General features: G+C 38.6%; 1 protein-coding gene across 3 annotated transcripts in view; it reads right to left on the minus strand.

Moving 5' to 3' along the window:
- Nucleotides 1–22936, minus strand: part of stxbp5l (syntaxin binding protein 5L) — a 160974-nt gene that overhangs the window by 78236 nt on the left and 59802 nt on the right. For all 3 annotated transcript variants that reach the window (XM_067603186.1, XM_067603185.1, XM_067603187.1), the window contains exon 3: nt 4544–4625. In XM_067603186.1, the coding sequence (XP_067459287.1) occupies nt 4544–4625 (82 nt within the window). The remainder of the gene's footprint in view (nt 1–4543; nt 4626–22936) is intronic.

Consider the following 22936-nt stretch of genomic DNA (forward strand, 5'->3'; position numbering starts at 1 on the left):
GGAGTTCAAGTATCTCAGGGTCTTATTCAAGAGTGAGGGTAAGATGAGATTGACAGCCAGATTGGTGCAGCATCAGCAGTAATGCAGGTGTTGTACCGAACCATTGTGGTGAACAAAGAGCTGAACCAGAAGGCAAAGCTTTCAATTTACCGTCGGTAAAACTATCTGTCTACATTCCAACCCTCACTTATGGTCACAGGCTTTGGATAGTGACCGAAAGAATGAGATCGCGGATACAAGCGGCCAAAATGAGTTTCCCCCAGAGAGTGTCTGGGCTCAGCCTTAGAGATTGGGTGAGGATCTCAGACATCCAGGGTTAGGGTTAAGGGTTAGGGGGAGCTTGGAGTAGAGCCGTTCCTCCTTTGCATCGAAAGGAGCCAGCTGAGGTGAGTTGGGCACCTGGTTAGGATGCCTCCTAGACACCTCCCTCTGGACGGTTTCTGTGCACGTCCCAGGGCAGACCCAGAGTATGCTGGAGGGATTACATATCTCTCGTGGCCTGGGAATGCCTTGGGATTCCCCAGGAGGAGCTGGAGGGTGTTGCTGGGGAGAAGAATGCCTCGGTTTCCTTACTCAGTCTGATGCCACTGTGACCTGGTCCTGGATAAGCGGTGGAAAATGGATGGATTAATGGATGGATGGATGGATGGATGGATGGATGGTTGGATGATTAGGAGACTTGAAAACTTTCTAAGACGGGGACTTCTAGGTCTATGTTCTAAGTTTCCCTTTAAACAGATAAGAGAGGTGAGATGATCTGCTTGATGTCAGTGCAGCCTTGTTTGTTAGTTTTGGGGAAAAAAGTGCTTTATTACCAATAATATTACTTTATGTATGAAGTTTGTCGTGCACCTCATGTGTCTGTTATTGTTTGAAACCAGTACTTGATGTATCACTTTAGAGGGCCAGGAAGTTTGATTTCCTTACATTAATTCCCACCACTAGTTTCTATGGCTATGTACCTCATAAATGCAACCATGTGTGGTATGACAATATGAAGTAAACAGTATAGAAGAGCTCAGCAAATAACATTTCTGCTTCCCTTCATAATTTTAGAGCAATAATATGTCACATTCTTTTTGATGTTTGTGTGTCAATGTAGTGTGATTGATGTAGAGTGCATCGACTGATAAAACCATAATCCACAAAACAAGTTGTTTGTAACTAGAAACAATTATCTCATCCTTTCTTTAGGTTTGTTTTAGGAAAGACTAAATACTAAACTATTTAAGACTGAATATTTAACTACACATCTTGTTAGGAAAAATCCTCATGCTGACCTATCCTTCAATCTAGTCCTTAGCACAGCACAGCACCCTCTCCTTCCCCTCACAGCACCCCCCTCCACCAAACCTCATCTGACACCAACCTTCAGCAGGCCCCTCAGCCTCTTTAGATGTTTTATTCATAAAGCAAAATAATGAATTCAGAATAGGCAAACAAACACATTAATTAGCCTATTCATAACCTCCACTGACACAGTAACAGAAAAAAAATTATTCTCCTCGTAAAAGAGCCAGAGAGAGGCTTATGAGGACGACATGGTATGAGATTGTGACTAAGTTGTGAAATGGTTGACTGCTAGATGTGTTGAATTGTGTGATGTCTGTGTGATATAGAGGAGACAGATAATCAGGTACTCACAGGTACCTGCAAGAAGTGGCCTCTTTTGTGGCTTTGTACGGCTAATAGCAGTAAGTCATTACAGCAAACTGAATGTCAAGAGGCTGGTCGGAATATTCAAGTCTGCTATTAGCAGGGCGGCCGACAGCCCACACACTGAATCCATGAGAGGGCATTGACATCCTGCATCGCTATTAGTCACTAAGCAAAACAATGGGAAGACCTGTAGTAGTCACTGTGAGAAATATGTGAACACACACACATATGAGTTGTATGTAGAAACCTACAGAATAAAGTTCAAGATTGAAAATGCAAAGTGCACAAATGAATCTTTGAATACAACAAGCAAATATGATGAAAGAAAACTTTGCCAGTGGCACACACACACATTTTACAAACCCACCAAAGACACAGATGGAAACACATACTATTGTTGTTGCATGTATGCACACAAGAAGATACACACTTGTAAGATATTCTTACACAAACACTCATGCACACACATACAAAATGACATGAGCACCCCTTTTCAGGCCTATACCCCTCTATTTACTTCAGACACATCACAAATGGGCCAATGAGTGATGGAGAAGTGGGCTGAAAGAGCTGGTGGGCTTTAAAAGAAACAGAGCGGGCAAAGAAAAAAGGCAAAGAGAAGGAGGGAGCAGATTAGAGTGGAATAAAAGAGAAACAAGAAAGAGAGGGAGAGACAGTTTTCTGTTTCAGACCTGTGTGACTGTGAGTCTTCTACTCTTAAACTAACAATAGGGCTATAATACACCTACAATATTTTGTTAGTACACACAATATTGCACCAAACTGTAGAGGACTGTCAAAGCTGTGTCCTAAATCCAACTACTTGATGTAGAGCACTGCTATGTGTGGGCCCACACAGTACTATTCTGTTAGTAGAAAAGCGATAAGTCAGAGAAAATGTCTTTAAAAGGCTAGAAGACAAAGTGTCCTTTAATTTAAATAGTTCATTATTTAGTGTTGGAAATGTTTTGGCTTCTGCTGTTCTCTATCAAAAGAAATGTGTTTGAATACAGGTAAATAAAGAACATTATTTATTTTTTTATAATTTAATCTTTATTTAATCAGGTAGATTGAGATCTCTTTTTCAAGAGAGACCTGAGGACAGGAAACATTCATAAGACAAGCACACAATCAGCATCAAAACTACAGCCAGACAGCCACAATCAACAAATAATTAATATAAACACAAGAGTCATAAAACATATCAGATATTAAAGCTTTAAAATCTTGAATAAGAGGGGAATAAAAGACTCTAGTTTGAGGGCAGTTTTTAGTTCATTCCATTTGAAAGGTGCATAGTACCTGAAACCAGTTTGTCTGCCAACATTAGTGCGTACACGAGGGATACTGTATCTAAGGTTAAGTAGTGACTGGATCGTGTACTGTAGTTACTAGATTTAAATGAGAGAACAGAGAACAGTGTTGAGTACGAAATTTGTCATTAGTGATAAAGCATAATGCACTATGATAAACAAGGTTTAAGGGTTTATTAGCAGCTCAACATGGAAAAAAATATAGTAAAGAAAATATTTAAAAAACAGTCCCATAGGAATGGATGCCAAATTGCATAAACATAACCCTTGAGAGGAAAATGAAACAATCATTTTATGTTTCTTTTAATTAAAACGGACAATTAAATTTGCTGTGACTGTCAGAGTCTGCTCTCCCCCTCACCTGTTGCTGTGGGAATTGTCCAATCATTCAGTCTCACTCTCTGCTCTGCCACACCCCTCATTAGTTCAACCACTTTCACCTGGCGCTCCCACCTGCTCATCATCTTCAATCAAGCCAGTATATAAGCTGCCTCGGCCCACTCCGTCAGATTGCCTATGCCACTATGCTAAATCGTCTTGCCTTCATCTCCGGACTGCCCTCCTGGTTCCCAATCTGCTTGTCTCTGCCCCGGTAAACCCACCAGCCTTCTGTCCCTGACTCTGAGTTCTGCCTGCCTGTTCCCTGGTCTTTGTCTGCTTGTGGTTGAGAGACGTTCCGATTCCTGCTCTGCCATCTTCTCTGGTTACATCTGCTCTGCTGCCTGTTTACCTGCTGCTGAAGCAGCCCAGTCTGTGACCGTGTTACTATTGTCTTGACATTGTGTGGAATAAAGACTGTAAATTAAATACTGGTGTCATTTGTGCTGCAATTGGGTCCATTCTGTACCCGTTACAGTGACTCCATAGGCACTTTTTTAATCACCTGGAAAAACTATCAAATTGGAAAGTAAAATCAGCTACACTGGTAACAATAACAATTGGTGATACATGCAATAACTTGACATGGTACCCAAAGTGCTACTTCAATAACCTTCTCTTTTCAATATTATAATTTCAGATCCCCATCCACCCTTCCTAGGAACACAGATGGTATTCCCACACAAGGTGTACAATGTATCCCACTGAACACAGACAATATAAAATGTCAGTCACATTTTCTGATTTACTAGTGATACAGGTTTTAATGTGGGATCCATTTTAATTTACATTATTAATCTCTACCAGAGACTGGAAGGAAATGTAACAATGCAAGTTTGCATGAGTCTTATATGCCTTTTAAGAGATGCTGTATACAGTATTTTCCCTATTCAAATTAATTTCAGGTGTCAGATATTAGAGTACTACTACTAACAAGTATTGTCTGGGTAGCTGAAAACTCATATATTCACCTCCACTATCAACCCTTCATTACAACCAACAGCAAAAAGCCACCAGACACAGAAGAAGCCATTGGGACCCATTCAGTGGACATTTGGGTCCGTGGAGTAAATAGGTAGCTGGTAACATGTGGTTATAATCATTTTTGGATGGTAAAAAAACAAATTTTGACAAGAGCAGTTTTAAAAAGCACAGCTTTAAATAAAAAAGTATTGTTATGGAGCCTGGCTTACCTCATTGATGAGGAACTGCAGTTGAAGAACAGCTGCTCCGCTCTCATGCTGACAGAAGCAGTCCACCCCGGGTCGTCCCAGTCTGATGACATCACAGAGTTAAGGAAGTATACAAAAGTGTACTACAGGTACATCAGCACAATACATGTAAAAACAGTATATATATTTATGCAACATGGTTGTGGTGTCAGTGATAAGATTCAATCACTGTGATGGATTATGCAAAGATACTAAAAAAAAAAATATATATATATATATATATATATATATATATATATATATAATTTTTTTTTTTTTTTTTTTTTGAAGGTTCTCTGAAGGTCTTCCTGTGCCGACTGTAGTTGCACAAATGCTGAAATAGCACAGAAAGCTACAGCCAACAGTGCCACTGGCCTGGTGGCACCACATAAGCAGGCAGGTGGTACACTGTCAAATCCGCTTATAAAGCATGACTGGATTTGAAAAAACCTGCATTGTGATGCTTGATGATTGCTGACACACCCCCTACTGTGCCTTTTTTCACACCTCAGGGCAGTCAAGTTGAGTGGAACATCCATACAAACACAGGTGAGGAGCAAAACACGTGTGCACATGGCTTTGTAGTACACCAGAACAAATCATCCTCTCTGTACAGTCACAAAAAGGCTCAGAGGGGTTTAGAAATGAATATTGTTTAATTTCATGCCATTATCGGAGTTAGCTGTGTCTTGAATTGTAATGATAAGTGTCCAACCTTCTATTTTCATTCATACAGCATTTATAATTTCATGCTCTTAAAGTAAAGGTGTTTCTGATATTTTGTCTACTCTATTTATATCAGTGACTGTAGATTAAATATCACAAACAGCTGTCAGTGTAACACAATACAATTTAAACTATAGCCTCCAAAATGACCATTAAGTTGAATCATAAATTACTTTTGTATAGACAGGCACTTTGTAGCCTGTGCAAACAACTGATTATCAAGAAAGAAACTCAGAAAATTATATTTTTTATTGTACAATAAATAAAAGGGCTAAGGACACAGCTGTGGTTGTAACAAGCATTATTAAGCTATATTAATTGAATAGAAAAAACAAACTTCTTATTAACAGCAGAATAAAGCATCACCAAGGCAGACCACACATACGGACTATATACACTCCACCTGACCGCAGCCCACAAACACATAAAGTAACAAGAGGGCTAGCACAGTTTAGTCACAGCTTATTTCACACACGCACACACACAGCTGTGTTTCCATCACTTCAGAGGACATTACATTGACTTACATTCATTTCCTGGAGACTTATCATAACCTTACTTGCCTAACCTTAACCTTTACCCTAACCTTAACATAACCCTAAACTAACCTTAACTTTAAACCAAGTCTTCCCCCTAAAATGAATGATTCACATTAAGGGGACTTGCTTTTTGTCCCCCACATGAGGAATACCTGGATCACAAACACACGCTAATGCCTCATTGCTAGGAAATGCAGTGGTTGACATTCTCCTCTGTAGAGTGAGTTGCAGTCGTCAGTGAGTTTGTTGTTGTACTCACCTGTCTGAAAGGAATTGTGTGAGCCCTGCACTGCACTGCAAAGTCCTCCACAATCTGCACTACGTTTAACTCCTGTTCATTCATGCTCATAATACGATAATTGAGTAACTCATAATTGAGTTGACTGATTATGCATAATATAACCAGTCAACTCAAAACCTCTCATAATGTCCCACTGCACTCCTCAAATAGTTTCCAAACATTTTGAGCATTTAGAAGTTTCTAATTTAATGTAGAAGGAGCATTTTTGCCAGACCCAGCATATACCTGTTGGTTGCATAAAAACACAGGTGTGTTTGATTTAGGTTACTTAGCAGACTCAATGGGTGATGCATTAAATCAGTGATTAACTTGGATGCAACCTTGTTTTTACCAAGGTACATGTGATGCCAACCTTTGCCATAACCCATGATGACGTCATCTTCAATCTTACTGCATTGTTGTATTTTTTTTTTATACGGTTCATAAACTGCTAGGCCTGAATCAGAACAGTGAACATCAGGGATGCAAACAAGTAAAGGGTAAAAAAGGTGAGAATACTGCATGTAAAGATATTCAGTTTACATGTTCATTTCTAGTTACTTTTAAGTATGTCTGCATCTGCCTGAAAACTAATTCCAGCAGCCATTATGGGGTAAAATAACCCTACATAAAACACATAAAAGGAATCAATACACTGATCTGCAGTTCAATGCAGCACTCACTTTTCCAGCCCATAGCATTAAGTCACTTTGGTTCATGTATAAAAAGAGTATCCTGCTCAGGATCTGCATTTAAACTGTAAGAATACAAAAATCCAAATGTGTTTTGGCAGATGTGGATGCTTCAAAAGGCCACTCACCCATCCATTCATCCATCCATCTGTCTCTGAATTGAGCCATAAATGTCAAAAGTCAGTTTTCTAAATGTTAAAAAGGCAGAACTCAACTGTAAGGGCAGTGCAGCACCCAGACGGTCTACAGCGCGCACTCTTATTTGCAGTTCATCTTCAAAAAAGGCAGCAGTTGCAAGCATGTTTTGATTTAATGACTATATAATTACCTTTGCAAGACAAACGTTAAGTATACTGTGAACTTTCTACGCCGTCACTCAGAGACTAACATTTGCGAAGCGGAGCAGCGATCAGCAGTAACCAACACCCACTGCAGCATTAAACAACATAAACCAACTATGAAGTGAAGAAAAGAACTCTGTGTCACCAGTTAACCACTTCTGTATCCAATCCCATCAGCCTCCCTCTCCAAAAAAATCCTCATTGGATCTACACGAATCTCGTTGGTGACCTATTTTGATTTCAAAATGGCAAATTTCACCAAAAGGTGAGGAGTTTGCATCTCTGGAACATACATTTAGAACATCTGTCTTTTACAGAATGTCAGTGGCCAGAAATGATCTTAATACAAGGCCTAATACTGTTGCAAAATAAATAATCACATCAAATCAATCATAATTTTGGCATTATGAAAGACAACATTGATCAGATTTAAAAAAAATTATGACTATCTCATTAAAATTAGCACAAAAATAAACTCAAAATTCTTGAATTCTTGAGTTTATAAATTCATGTTGCTAAGAGCAGAGGAGCTCCAATGAGTAAGTAAAGTAAATTTATATCACCCTTCTAGAGCACAAATAAAAATGGAGCACAAGATAAACAAATACATATAACAAATACAAAGACACGTCTGTACAAGGTTGTCACCCAGTAGCTGTACCAGCTTGGTTGCGTAATCCAGCAAACAAACCCTTCGGCTAATTTTTACATTTCTGAAAAGTAACATGGCCCGAAAGCCCTCCGACTTCACGTCACTGTGAAAAATAAAAAACTGACCTACTGGGTTGAAATCTCTCTGTCGCACAATATAAATAATAGCCAAACTGCACTCTCTCACAGTTCTGAGATGGCAATGATTTTAATATCCTATCATGTCCTGTTTCTTTTTTATTTTACTATACACTCCTAGTAATTTGCTAACATCTACTAAACATATCCTTATACTACAGGAGAATGCTGAAGAATACTGTGTTTCATGTGTACACCAATATGCTTAGCAGTTATATCTAATACATGCAACTTGGTTGGGGAAACAGGTATAGCTACCAGAGGAAGTACAAGCCAAATATATCCTTCCAAACAGGTGGAAATCAGAAGGAGGGGGAAATAACACAACATGAAAACAGAGCCAACTGGACCTGGCACAGGAGCAGTTATTTAATCACTACAGATTGTTCAGAATTCACAAAGTTGCCAACTCTGCTCGAGGTACATCACTTAACCACAAACAACCAGTCCTGCAATGAATTAAATGTCCCTGTTGTGTCTTTGCAATTCATTTGCACGTTTTTGTGTAAACATAAACCACTTTATTTAGACATTTCAGTCACGATGCTGTTGTCAGAATTTGTAAACCAGATAAATGGGTGTCTCAGTACATTTTATTAATGACTTATTCATTACACCTTACATTTTTTTTTTGGTTACTTTCATCAAAATTAAAGACAACTTTTCTGCCATTTCTTATTAGCTAATCATTTTATGTAGTGTAGAGCAGTTTTATGTGCTATGTCCCTTTATTTCTCCACACCCTAAAAACCCCAACTCTCCCTGTTATGATTGCACATGCACATAAAATGTAGTTGTGTTCCTGAAGTGGCTGGTTTGCCCTTCACTTCTTTCTCCAAACTAAGATTTCACTTCACCTCACTTGGCATCAAAAGCTACCCACTTGTAAGGTGATTGTGTAACATTTATGAGCCACAATCAAATATCTGTTCAGTTGGCTGACAGTGCAGAAATAGAGAACAAAATGTCAGCGAGGAAAAAAATGTGTACAGCTGTAATGAACTGCAATATGAGTAACCACGGAGAGTAGGAGGCCACAAAACAGAGGTTTAACCTTCTGAGACTCAGCAAAGTAACCGGGCTGAGAGACGAAGAAGAAAAAGAGATTTTGTTGTTTTCTTGTTGCTTTTGCATTTCAGTGTGGACACAGATCAGATTAATCCACATATAGACATAGTCAAACAAATCCTTTGCCATGGTGCTTCTAGATAAGGAAGGCAGTAATTTGTTTTGAATCTGTAAAAAAAAAAAAAAAAGGTTATATTATAAGAAAACTTTAGAAAACCACCTAACTTTGGATTCCACATAGACAACACTAGGTGTGTTCAGTAATAGGTTATATATAGCAGATATGCAAAAGGGCTCAATCTGTCACAATCTGCTCCTCATCCCTTCTCTTCCACACACTCTCTCATCTCTGCATTGCTCTGTCTCTGTCTCCAGTCCCTGCTCACTTCTCTCAGGTCATGTACTTTCCTCCAACTCCCAAGACCTGCCACCCTCAAGTCATCAAACAGATCCATTCAGCCTTTCCCTCCTTTCCCCATCGACGCACCTGTTCCCACCTCTCATCATTCCTGCAGTTACCTGGCCTACTCCGCCCACTCCTCACCTGCAACTCAGTCCTTTGTCACCTACTTATTATACGGGCCCAGATCCTTTGTTTCCTTGTCAGATCGTTGTTGTCATGTCGCTATTTGTCAGCGCTTTCGAGCTTGGACCCGTATCGTATCTGCACCTGCTTTCCTGCCTGTCTGGACTTTTCCATATCTCATCCCTGCAACTCTGTGGATTTAATACTAATGCTGTTTGGACTCGCCACCCATGCCTGTGAGCTTTTGTATCTTCCCTTTTGAAAATAAACTCACTGAACTGTCCCTGTCTGCCTCTATAGTCTGCATTTGGATCCTTCCACTGCTGCCTAATACACACCACCTATGACACAATCAGAAATCCAACAGACTGCTAGTAAGCAGAGTGTGCACATCTCATTTCAATTTCACAATGTACTCTGAAACCAACAGGGCAGAAACGTCTAGACAGTCTTGCTAGACTGACTTATCACATCTATAGCAGCAGCAGCAGCAGCAGCAGCAGCCATGGACTGATATGTTGAATTGTTGAACCAGGCTGCAGATCGCAGGTGCACTGGAGAGGAAAGACTCAGACAGTTCACAGTTCAACATGTTGCCCAGGACCCTAAGCAAAGTTAAATTTCAGTCAATTAAAAAAATAACTATTCACCCAAATAAACAAGTATTTGCAGAAATAAAATAAGATTATTAGTATGTAAAACAGTAAATAAAACTATATTAAACTACTGCTACAAGTTTTTGTTGTTTCATTGAATCTGATTCAATACATGTAAATCTCTTTATGATGTCCACTGCTTATAATTTATGGCTTAGTTAACTTGATAGTTCCCTAATCTGTTTGGTTCTGTTAAATACATTTGCGTGATTTAATTCTGATAATTTGCCAGCCATTATCTTTGGATATGATGTACTGTCTTCCATGCTTACTGGAAAGAACCCTGAGATTTGTCCAAGGTGAACTTTTGATTGTCACAGTTACTTTTAATCAAATCAAATTTATGATTTGATGATGGTAATACAGAGGACATTGTCTAAAGAATATGACCCAGACAAACAGACAGTGTGTGTGTGGGGAAGTCTGTTTGAGTCTCTGTGTGTTATTGAGTGACAAGATACACACACACACACAAACACACGTTGCAGGTCCCTGTTTCTTGTATTTAAATCATGCATTCGTATATGAATAAATTAATTAATATTTTGTCTGGTCCACCTGCTGAGATGCTTCATGGTAAATCACCTACATGGATCAGCTGTGCTTTAATGACAGATTGTTATCCTCATTTATATTCCAGACAACGGGGGTTCTATTAATTTTGAGATGAATTAATATTTTTCCTTTAGGATGCTGAAAAACCAACAGTTTTCTGTGTGAAATGCCAAGTGAATGCAGGCTATAAGTAAACACTCAATGATAATGAAAAGGATCTGAACAGGTAAGTGTGTTAGTATTACGTGGTGGCTTTGAAAGTTCATGGACACACACACACACACACACACACACACACACACACACACACATACAGAGCTCCACTGTTGTTGTAAAGAGGCCATCAAATAGGAATTCTACAATTGATTTCAACCCTTTACTCCATCATCATCTCTTTTTCATTCACACTTTACTCACTCAAATCAATTGAACCGCCTCGGTAAGAAAAAGAAATGGAAAAATCAAACAAAAATTTTTCAAGCTTATATGGGTGAAAAATGCCTTTTGTAGTCACGCGCCCACACTGAGCCACCAAACTGAGAGAAAAATCTTTTTTTTTGACCCATGGCAATACACTGAGCACAAAGAACAGGCCTGTCCACTTAGTCAAGCAGTCTATATGTATTTTTGCTTTGAATAGTGTTTTACTTGGAGCCGTTCAATTTAAAAGCCACACAGCATGTGAATTCCAGTACTGAAGGATAAATAAAAACAAGTCAGAGGTGGCTGCCTGTGAGTGTGTTGCAAAGTGTCAGTCTTGACGATATGTGTTAGGCTTATCACAGTGGGTGCTTTCACGGGAGATTTATGTTAGACGAGCCTACACCGATGTAATTTACTGCATAGACAGCACTTGTACCATCAGAATCATTTAAAAGATGCACATAAAAATTTAACACGTATGAGATTTAGCATGTTCTGACCTGTGGAGTGGGAGATATGTTTTCAGATTAAGGCAGAGACTTCGGTTGCCTAAAGAAACAACTGTTCCAATGTGGCAGGAACTGAAGCCAGCATCTCAGTGACTCGGGGGAAACACACATTGTTGCGAGGTCTGTTTTCACTAAAGCTAAGGAGTCAAGATTCAGAGGATAATATTATTAATCTATATAAGTCTATTCTGAGGTCAGATATTCTTTTTATTTACAAGATATAAAATGTTGCTGGCTGTGTTTTTGTAGTCTCTCTTGCTATTTTGTTTAAAAGCTTGCTATGTGAATGTTTCTGTGCGGGGAATTTGAGAGCTGCTTTTGGCTGTGTTGTGAGAGAACTTACGCCAGGGAGGAAATTCCACAAAGGCCTCCAAATTAAACCTAATCCTTTGTAATGACAAAGAAACATTTGCTTAGGCTCAGGCAAAGATCATGATTTGGATTAAAATTACAACTTCGTTAAGGCTGGGTGACCTTTAATGTCATGGTTACAATACGGTCATGGAACGACTGTGGTCCTGGTCAAAATAAACATCGACTGTCTGAAGGGGGGAATTAATTAATATGCAATAACTGTCGCTGAGTCCAGTCAAGGAAGAGGAGCTGGTGTGTGTGTGTGTGTGTGCGTGATTCACTCTTGAAAGAGAATGGTTGGCGACAGACTTAAATCATCTCTCTGTCAGTCTGCATCATTCTCTCTCTGACAGGCGAGTCTTTGTACACATCACATTCAAATTCTCATCACACTCGAGACCGGCATCAAAACACGTATGACGCTGTCAAAACACAAAGCTGATGTGAAGGTGAAGTCGCCTACATCCATACGGGAGACAAACACTGTATTGCTGTCAGATAACAGCAGAGAATGCTGATGAGAAATTTCTGGACTTGTCAGTTGTGTTTTTGGTGATTTCTGATTTGAAAACTAATAATTGACAACCAATAAATGTAATGATTTTAAATTAAAACACATGCTGTTTGACACATACAAACAGGGCCTCATGTCTCCAGAACATCTCAATGGCTGAAACATTCATACAGCTTCTTAAGTTTGAGGTATTTCTGCAAAGCATCTCTGATCATACACACAGAATTGCACATGCATGCCGAGAAACAACGAACCCTTTGTCAATTTAACTTAACTAAAGCAGTGATCCCTCCATAAAATGATATGTTAAAGTGTTTGGGTGCTAATGAAGCTAACAAAAAGGAGATACAACACAAAGATGCCCATTGATGCAACTACAGTGGTGACATTTTGTAGAAAACATCATGGTATCAGTCACTAGTCTTAGTATTATGTTGTAGTGTCTTAGTGAGGTGTTACAATGTTACTTAGTGGCGTATCTGTTGTGTCAACGTATGTGTTCTGTTGTGTTCTCGGTCCATATTCACTTTCTGTATTGAGAATCATCAGCTAAAAAAGAAAAATAACGTCATGTCCAGTACTGTGAATCAACTGGATTAGCTTTGTTTGTCTTTATCTTCTGTTTATCCTCCTTGTATTCACCTCATAGTGGAGGAAACACAATCGATCACTTCTAAAATCGGAGGTTGTTTTCTTCTTTGTAGTTCGAGCAACAGTTAAATCAGTTATGGCATACATTAACATTTAACCAACAAACAGCTCTTTTTATTTAAGGCTACTTGCTCCGTTCTCTGTGGAATATGATCACACATAATTGATTTTTCAGTGTATTTTATTTTTGTTAAATGTAACAGTTACAATTGATCAGCTACAATAAAAGCAAACTATAGTGTGAAAGTGCGCTCGAGATGCTCTTCACCAAAATGTTAGTCATAGTAAGTGCTGTTTCAAGAACTGCTGCTACATAATCAATAAACACAGGGTCAAACTTGATCTGCTTTATCAAAGTGTGATATGGGTGGAGGGATATTTTTGGCACCTGCTGGTTTGAGACAATAACACATGCGTAGTTGCATTGATAAAAAAAAAAGCCAATAACATTTTTTTTTTTTAAACCCTGCAATTTTGAATAAATTATACCAACTTGCTGTGGATAAACGACCAAATTAACCAAATTCCAATTGAATTTAGAGCTGCACACAATAGGCTCTAAACATGAGTGTGTATTTATCTCAGTAGGGAGGACTACACATACAGTAAGTCCGTTAATAGAGCAAAGGAAACAATGGCAAGTGCTTTTGTTTGCTCTGCAATGGCAACAAACGAAGACAAAGATTAAAGAGACAGCGAGGTGAAATTTTTAACTGCATCGATGCAAGTTGATTAAAAATGCCTTAATTATCCATGTAAACATTCAAGTCCGGCATACAATGAGGAAAGGCTAATCAGCTGTTTTCAATGACAAATCAACATTTGAGGACCCTCATCTGTATGATATTTGTCAGACAAACACCATAACAAAACATGAGGAGCTTTGAGTCCTTTACTTCCGGTCAAATATATCTGGCCACACATGGGGATAAAGCTGACTGTAACTTAAAACTAGCAGACAAATTCCATTAAATTTGTTTTCACCCAGCATAGAACAATGACTTTCAATATCGCTGTAAAGGTCTACATTGTACATCATATAAAATGTTGAGAGTCTAAGTATGGAGTGGAAAAAACAGTTGACTTTGTAATTTTTCAGAGAGAATTTGACAGTTTTTATAGAGCCGGTATATACAGTAGTAGCCATTAGATAAACTGCAATTCAATGCTCTTTGACTTCACCTAAACAATTTTGTTGTATCCAACCTGAAGCACTGATCGTTTTCAGCTATGGATACATGAATCTTTTCCCTTTTTTTTGAAATCATAAACCCATTAAGTTTCATGACTTGAATGCACGTCACTGAGAACAAATTACAGCCCACAACTCTGCTCAAGTTCTTGTCAAGTATATAAGAGCTAAGAATATCTGCTGACGTTGATAATGATGACTAAGTGAATAAAAAAAAAAAAAAAAAAAAAAGAAACTTGAACGCCTCCTTTGTGTAATATTTAATTACTGTAGTTGGCACTCACTGAATCAGATGAAATGAGTCAATGACTTGCCAGTGACATTGGACTTGAGAGTGGAGACAGATATTCAAGAATACAGAAAAAAAATAAAGGTCAGGAAGGTATTGATGCAGTGTATAATATATAATTCTATAATAATAATTGAATCCACAACCATAGAACAGACTAACAAAGACACATTTTATGAAAGACTTATAATGCCTTGTCTTTGTGGGCTGAGCCATGTACCCAGTCAGGTGTAATCTGCCATGTCTGGTTTCCTCTCAGCCCCTGACAGCTGAATCACAGAACGTGACAGACCTCTCTGCATTCACCTGGCACCTTCATCCCCGTTCTGTCAACTCCACACCACTTATACTGTATGTCTTATTGAAAAAACAAATTGAATGATGATTTGACAGAGGAAGGACACTAGTATGTCTGTTATGTACACTATCCAGAAGCAGTGTGAAACTGTTCAGGGTAAAAGCTTAGAATATCGCAACTAAAATAAGCCGTATGTTGTAATCAGTGGAAAGATTGAACAAAACAACAGGGTCCAAAATGTGTTTTTGTAAAGCAAAACTGTTTCATTGAATAATTCAGAGATTGTGATTGTAAGAGCACACTCCCATTATTCTGTTTCACTGTGATTACTGCTTTTTCCTTTATTTTACTTTTGAAGAAATCTTGTTGTACCTGCAATAAATAATCAAGTAAAAGTCATGCATCTTTCCACTGAATATCGTTATATTTGGGGTGTGTGTGATGGTGTGAGTGGGGTTTAAACAATGGCAATCACAATTATGTTTGAGATAAACTCAGTGATTAGAAAATGTTATGATGATATTTTTAATCATAGTTTTCAGGGCTTTGAAATTAGCTCTCAGTCCCAACATTTTGAAAATTGCATAATTCAGCACAATTGTTGTGTTTTGTTAATCCCTCAAGGGTTTCGTTTGTCACCTGAGCCTGGATTCAGTGTTAATATTGGATTAACATTTCTTGAACTCTGTTATCTGCCTCTATTTATTTCAGTCACAGTTTCTCTACTACTGACTATTGTCTAATTTATATTTCTGTCTACTTTCTAAGTGTCCTCTCTGACCAGCATGTCACACTGAAAAGGAGGAATCAGATGATTGGGGTTGGGTTTTGTTTTGTTGTGTTTTACATTCACTTACAATATTCAGTATACAATATTTTACATCATACATCTTATGCTTTGTATGGTTGACTTGAGCAGAGCTGTGAGATTTTTCAGTGCTGCACAATCACATAAAGTTTATGATATGTGATTATGTTTATGAATGAATGAATGAATGAATGAATTTACAAACAGGAACTGCTGCTTCAGGCTGCAGACACAATAAATTTAGACCCTGTACCTAGTGTGCACAGTGGGGGCTTCAGGATTCAACTGTGGGGACAAAAAGCTCCACCTTCATAATTGTTTTGGTTTTGTAGAACCAGTGTTTTTATGAGATTTAGGTTTGGCGACATTATCAATCAAATACTGCAGTGTGTGAGTCTACTCTAATCAAATATAATCCACATCCATTTGGCCATCCCCAGCAACCATCACAGTTGAGTGGTGAAGTTAAAGTTAGAGTGTATTAAGCTTAGAGGTACAGAGATTGTTGATTCTGAGATGCGTTGCAATGCAGATGTGGACGATTCTGCCTCAAATCACAGATGTCAAAAATCCACTTTCTAAATGTTAATTAATAACATGATGTTGATGAAAAAAGGCACAACTCAACTGCGAGGGCAGTGCAGCACCCGGACAGTCTACAGCGTGCGTTATCTTGTAGTTCATCTTCAAAAAAGGCAGCAGTTGCAAGCATGTTTTGATTTAATAACTAAATAATAACCTTTGCGAGATGAACACGAAGTATATGGTGAATACTTTCTACTCCGTCATTCAGACTGAGACTGACATCAGCACAGAGGAGCAGCAAACTCTAGCGGTAACACACAAGACCAGCTGACCAACACTTTCTGCAGCATTAAACAAGTCAAGTCAGTTTTATTTATACAGCACCAAATCACAACAGACGTTATCTCGGGGCACTTCTCACAGAGAGCAGGTCTGGACTATAATCTTTAATTTACAGAGAACCAACATTCCCTCTGTGAGCAAGCACCTGGCGACAGCAGCAAGGAAAAACTCCCCTTTAACAGGAAGAAACCTCAAGCAGAACCAGGCTCTAGGTGGGTGGCCATCTGCCTTGACCGGTTGAGTTGACAGAGAAAGTCAGAGGGGAGAGGGGAGAGAGAGACACAGAGAAGCACAGCAAAACCACTAATAACAATAATAATAATAATAGAATAACTACTACTATTATTAGTCATATAATAATAGTAGTAGTAGTCAGCTTTCCAGCTTGATGCCCACTGTTGCAAACAACTTAAACCAACTCTGAGGTGAAGAAAATAACTTGGTGCTCAGTCTGTTTCACCTCAAAAACTGCCGTCTTAGACAGCAATGGCTTTCCTCGGAGCTAACGGTGCAGCAGAGAGGCCGCTCTCCACTGCTGTAGACATGACGTTAATAACAACACAGCAGAGCCCTCCGCCTCCCCTCATTTTGCTGTTTTCATACAGGCAGGAGACTGTAAGATGCTTTCAAATTAATTAATTCATTGATTAACGCAGCACCTTTTTATAATAGCTACGGACGATTTATCTTAATTGGCAGTTATGTTTCATATTGTATTTCAGTCGACTAAGGACACCAGTGAATGGTTTGGCACACAGTATACTGGAGCGAGAGACTGAAAATTGTGCCCCCTTTTCTATTCATTCAATCGAGAATCGGTTTCTGTTCTGGTTTCAGTTCTACACTGGCTGCGAGAGGCTGGATTTCTTTTTCAGATGTTTCTCTGTGGCAATTTTGAGAATCATTGTTCCATTAAGGATATACATTATCAAGCCTGAAAGAAAATTGTTTTGGCTCATGTTTGCTTTATTGACAGACATTTCACACTAAGCTCCACCAAGGCACCCTCCTCTTCACCCAAATTTGGATTTTCTGACCCCAAGATGGTGTCTACCAGGTTTAAAAATCTTACAGAAAATGGATGGCTTTACAGATGATACATCCATGTGTTGCTACAGGCAGTGGTTTCAACACTCTGGGCTCAGCTGTGGTTCAAATGGCTGACATTAGACGGCTGAATGTTGATCAAAGCAATGTAATTCTTCAAAATCACACCACAGTGCTTTTCTCTTGAATTGATCCCAATATGAGACCTGGTTTCTCAATTTAATTGGTCCGCTATCCACTCATCCTCTCTCTAGCTCTCCTCATCCGTGTTCAAAATCTATCCTTCGTCACAATTACTGCCGCCCTGCCTCCATCTCTTTTCCTCTCCTTGTCTGTGTATGTTTATGTGTGTAAAGGGAGGTGTATAATTGTTTTGTATGTGTTTCATAGTGCTCGAGGAGCAGTGGGGATACAGCTGGGCAATTTAGATTTGAGTATAAACATCTCGCAGCAGAGTGGATACAGAAAAAGGTGTGTATGTGGAGTGCATGCATGTGTTATGGCGTATGTGTGTTTGTTTGGGTTGCTGGCTGGCTGGCTGTTTGTGTTAATACATATTGTATACAACTCTTTACATTTGCACTCTACGATGAACTTACTAACCTGTACAGATAAAATAAAATGCACAGATAATCCAGTGTTTATTTCCTGTTCATACTCACTCATGTCTGTGTTGTCAAGACTACTGTAAAAGGTCATACTCGACCAATTTTAACAATGGCAGAGGTTCATAAAGACAGCATCAACAAGTTCACTCCAAATCTAACAACATATTCCACATCAGATGAGCACAGCAGATGAGCACATGATAATGACCAAAAATTTGACACTGAAAATATTCACCTATTTCTGAAAAATGAGTCCCTGATTTCAGACAAAAATAGCCAAAAGTAGGCTTCTCAATTTAGCCGCAATTGCCAAATTAGCTGAATGAAATGACAACACTGATTGGCAGATGTTATGAGCTGCAGTTAGCAAGACATTGGCGTTATTTTCCTCTGTAGGTCATAGTGCATTTCCTACTGATGCAATGTTTAAAGCTTACTTGTTTGAAATAGAACTATGCAAAAGGGTCTTCAGTATGCATTTGATTGCTGCATGCAGTACACGATAACAAAAAACAAAGTCCAAGGCAAGTAAGCATCCTCATCAACTGAAATTTAAATAAACACCTGTTCATGTATTGCAGGATGGAGCAAATTAAATGTATTGGGTAAACTTCCCCAAATTCAATACAGAGAAAGACAAAGCCAGTAAACTCTGCTAAACAGTGGGTAGTGGCTCCCACACACTCTGCATTACAGTCTGTGTCAGTACTAAACAGAGATATTTGTAACATAACACGTATGCATGCATGTAAGCATTTAGCTAAGGTTATGCTACGCTTTGGCTAAGGAGGTTACTTCTGTAGATAGTAGGCTAGATAGCCAAGTTTGAGTACTGGCAGATTACAACATAGCACAACACACAGTTTAATCCATTTTTGCCCTTGTGTTTTTGGTTTTGCAAGAAAAATAAAAGACACCTCCCTGAAAAACTCTCTTATTGGTCTTACAGGCGAACCATGCACACTGCTGTGGCATACTGACATTAGCTGCTGCCGTTAGCTGCTGCCGTTAGCTGCTGATACGGTCACTAATCTGTTTAGACAATCTATGTTCAAGGAGAAAGTGGGTGTGCAATGCCAAGATTGTTGATGCCAAAATAACAAGCTTGTCCAAAGATAATACAAGGTGTCAAGTTGTTAGCCATTCTCAGTCAGCTAACTTTACATTCCACCAGTTATTTCCAGAGTGTAGTCGCACACACTGGCACACTGTAACACCCCAAAGTTTATTTTGTGACATGTGGGACAGAGTATTAACTATGGCATGGAAGCATCTCTTATTAGTTTTGACTACCATGGTGACAAGCAGTACTCACTCATGAGAAAAGCTTTTCCTCTGTATTACATGTAAGCTAATACTCACAGCAAACAGAGAGAGGGCAGCTGACAGGTAGAACTCCTATTTGTTTTTGCTGCTGGATCATTTCAATTGTTAAAAGACAGATTCTGTTCAACAATGTGTGAATGTCTAAATAATTAACAATCCAGATATCCCAATAATATAATGAATATATGAACGGACATAATTAAATCAGTTCACGTGTCACAAATAAATCTATCACACCAAAAATCTGATTGTTATAAAGAATATGTGAATACATCTTATAGCAAACACACACACATGCCTCTTCACACTGGTCTCGTCTGATGCGAGCAGCGAGAGAAGGCATCTGCTGTGCTCAGGCTCTCATAATTTAAAGATGTGTGCGTGTAATTGGCTGTTTGACTGTTTCACATCATTGTGATTAAAATGTTGAAGCACATCTGCTCTCGGCCAACAGCCTCTTCCAATGCAAGGAAAAAAAGAGGTAAGCTCTACATATCAGCTGGTTTTTAAAACACATTTTTTTAGTTTGAATAGTCATTACTGTGCCAGTTGTTTTGTGAGATTATAGAGTGAAATCATATTATTAAAAATCCCCTTGTTCTCTTGTGCCCTTGATAGATTAACCTCCCAAACTGCACTTTAATTTCCTTTATTAAACTTGGGGATATTCATAATTGCACTGTAACTGCACCATAACTTTAATTACTTGCCATGACTAATATTTTAGTAGTAGTTTAATGATAATAGTATTATTACATTTCATTTTTTCTACTTTATATTTTATCTTCCTTTTCGTTGTCTTTTAACTAGTGTTTTAATGCATTTTCTGTCACATGTGAGGTCTTGATTTGCCACCAATCATTAATATTCAGAATTTCTCCCAAAATTTAAATGTTGTTGAACCACATCACAAAGCCAATAGACATTTGTGTACAAGCTGCTGCAAAACAGAGACAATTCAAATTACAATCTTCTTGTTCTCTCTCTCTCTCTGTTTGTCTCTCTCACTCTCTGTCTCATCCAAAAACACCTGGGGGGCAATAATCCTTTTATGACCTACTTTTCAATTTGTCCAGTAAAAGTTATGTTATATTTTTAATTCTTGAAATACATTTTTGATCGCAATATGATGTGATAAAGCAGAATTATTATTAAATATTATTGCTTCTCATTATTATGTTATTATGTGGGTCATTAAGCATTGTAAGTCTGGCAACATTAAGCTCAGAATATATAACCCACACAGGACTTTAAACCAGAACCTCTGCGTTTGTGGTGCTGTGTATGAACGTTTTGTCACTGTGCACAATGTAGAAAAGTTGTTTTTTCCTTTGAAAACCTTTCTCTGCCCCGCCAACCACATTGATTGCTCACCATGATTGACAGAGCTGCTTTGTTGGTATGAGAAAAGAACTGATTTATAGTCCATTTTTCCCGAGACTTAACAAAAACAGCAGGTGAACTTGGCAACACCCACACAGTCAATGCAAGCAATTTGTAAAAGTAAGTTTGTGGCAGCAAAACGACATCGCTGAAAGAGATTATTATTATTTTCATCGTTATCAGAGGAGGAGGAGCTGAGTTCAAACACTCAGTGCTGGAGACGTCCTTGTTTGTGTCCTTGAACAAATCAGAGACACCTTATTATGTCCACTGCTTCAGACCTGTGGCTGACCCTTACCTCTGATCTCTAAATAAAAAGGAAGGGAGAGAAAGGGAAGATATTCATCTGAAGAGAAAGGACAACAGCCCCAGGGATACTTTCTAATTATAGCTCTACTTTTTCCAAAGCATGGTTTTTTTGTTAGGTGATTTCCATGTGGAGGTTTAATCTTTCATGAGAAGATAACTATTCTCTTCTTCCCTTCTCTCAGATTTTAGTTGAGCCCCATAATTGATGTTTTAAAGGAACAAATATGTTCCTCTGGCAAACACGTTATTGTTGTTAATCTCATTTGGGGGGTTGCAGTGGGATCTATTTTGGTGGCCTACGCCAGATATCCACTGGCACACTCTAAACAAAAGATCAGTATCTTCAGTATATGCACTTATTACTGCAATGACGATAAAATCTATGTAATATTCCAATAAACTTGTGATGTATGCAATGTGATGTAATAATGCAATGTAATAAGGAAATGACGGGTGGTTAAATTACTGTTTACCACCTGTAAAGTGAAACTAATTTTGGATTATTCAGAAATGAAAAGATTACATTTTGAAGGTTGAGCGAGCTAAATGTTAATCCTCACAGTGAGCTAGCATTTAGCTAACGATAAATACTTAATGTTAGCTACCTATACAAAAATGCACGTACCTCAATGTTTAACTTTCCTTTCCATCGTTTTCTATATCACATATAATCTTGAGGGCTTTAATGTTTTCAAAGCCAAACACCTTGACATTTAAGTTTGATTCAATTTCATAACAATAATAACAATAATGTCATTAATGTTGTTATGTTTTTACACTGACAAGAACTGACTTTTTGGGCAATGTGTGGGTGAGTTGGATGGTCAGCGGCTTGTCCAGACTGAAATATAACAACATTGAGATGGATTGCCATGAAATGAATCCTACGGACTTTGGTGTTGCCATTAAAATGATAAAATTAAAGGAAAATGTAATATCCATCAGATGCCAGTGATGTGGGCCACTGCTTTACAACACTGTCAAGAAAGGCTATAAGCAATCACACACACACACATACACACCCAGGCTGCACCATTTGACCACTCTTGGCTGCATCCTAACGAGCAGCTCAGTGAGTAATTAACCTGCAGATAACCTGCTTTGAGGCAATAAAATTGGTCCTGCAGAAGCTGGAAACATGTCTGCAGTGTAGAGATTCTTGCAGGTCAAAGAAAACGACTGCAAAAGAACTAGTCTGAGGTTTCTTTCTAGCCAGTGAGCGAGAGAGTCTGAATAAGCCTAAGGCAAAAATTGTCTTCATAATAACTGTGTAAAAAGTGGCACAAGTGACTGATTACAGACCCAATGTGTGGAATTTAAAGGCTCTTTTATACAGAGATCCCGCGTTATAGCAGTAAAGAAGATCCGTCATTAAGCTGCCTTTACTTTTTTACACTGAACCAAACAAAGCCATCATAATGCCGCCCCCGTGTGTGCTTTTACATAGTATGCCGGCGTTTCAGATTCACACGCGTGACGTGTAACACAACAGCATCAGCTCCCCGTAACACCGTGCCGGCTGTCCCTAATACACAAGCAGTCAATCGGGCTCTGTGACTACCTTTGTAGCCAGCTTACTGGCAGAGCAACTCCTCCACCTTTTATGCAGAACAGCAAAGCAGAAT

The sequence above is a fragment of the Thunnus thynnus genome, chromosome 11 (assembly GCF_963924715.1).
Source record: "Thunnus thynnus chromosome 11, fThuThy2.1, whole genome shotgun sequence".
In the NCBI taxonomy this organism is placed as follows: domain Eukaryota; kingdom Metazoa; phylum Chordata; class Actinopteri; order Scombriformes; family Scombridae; genus Thunnus; species Thunnus thynnus.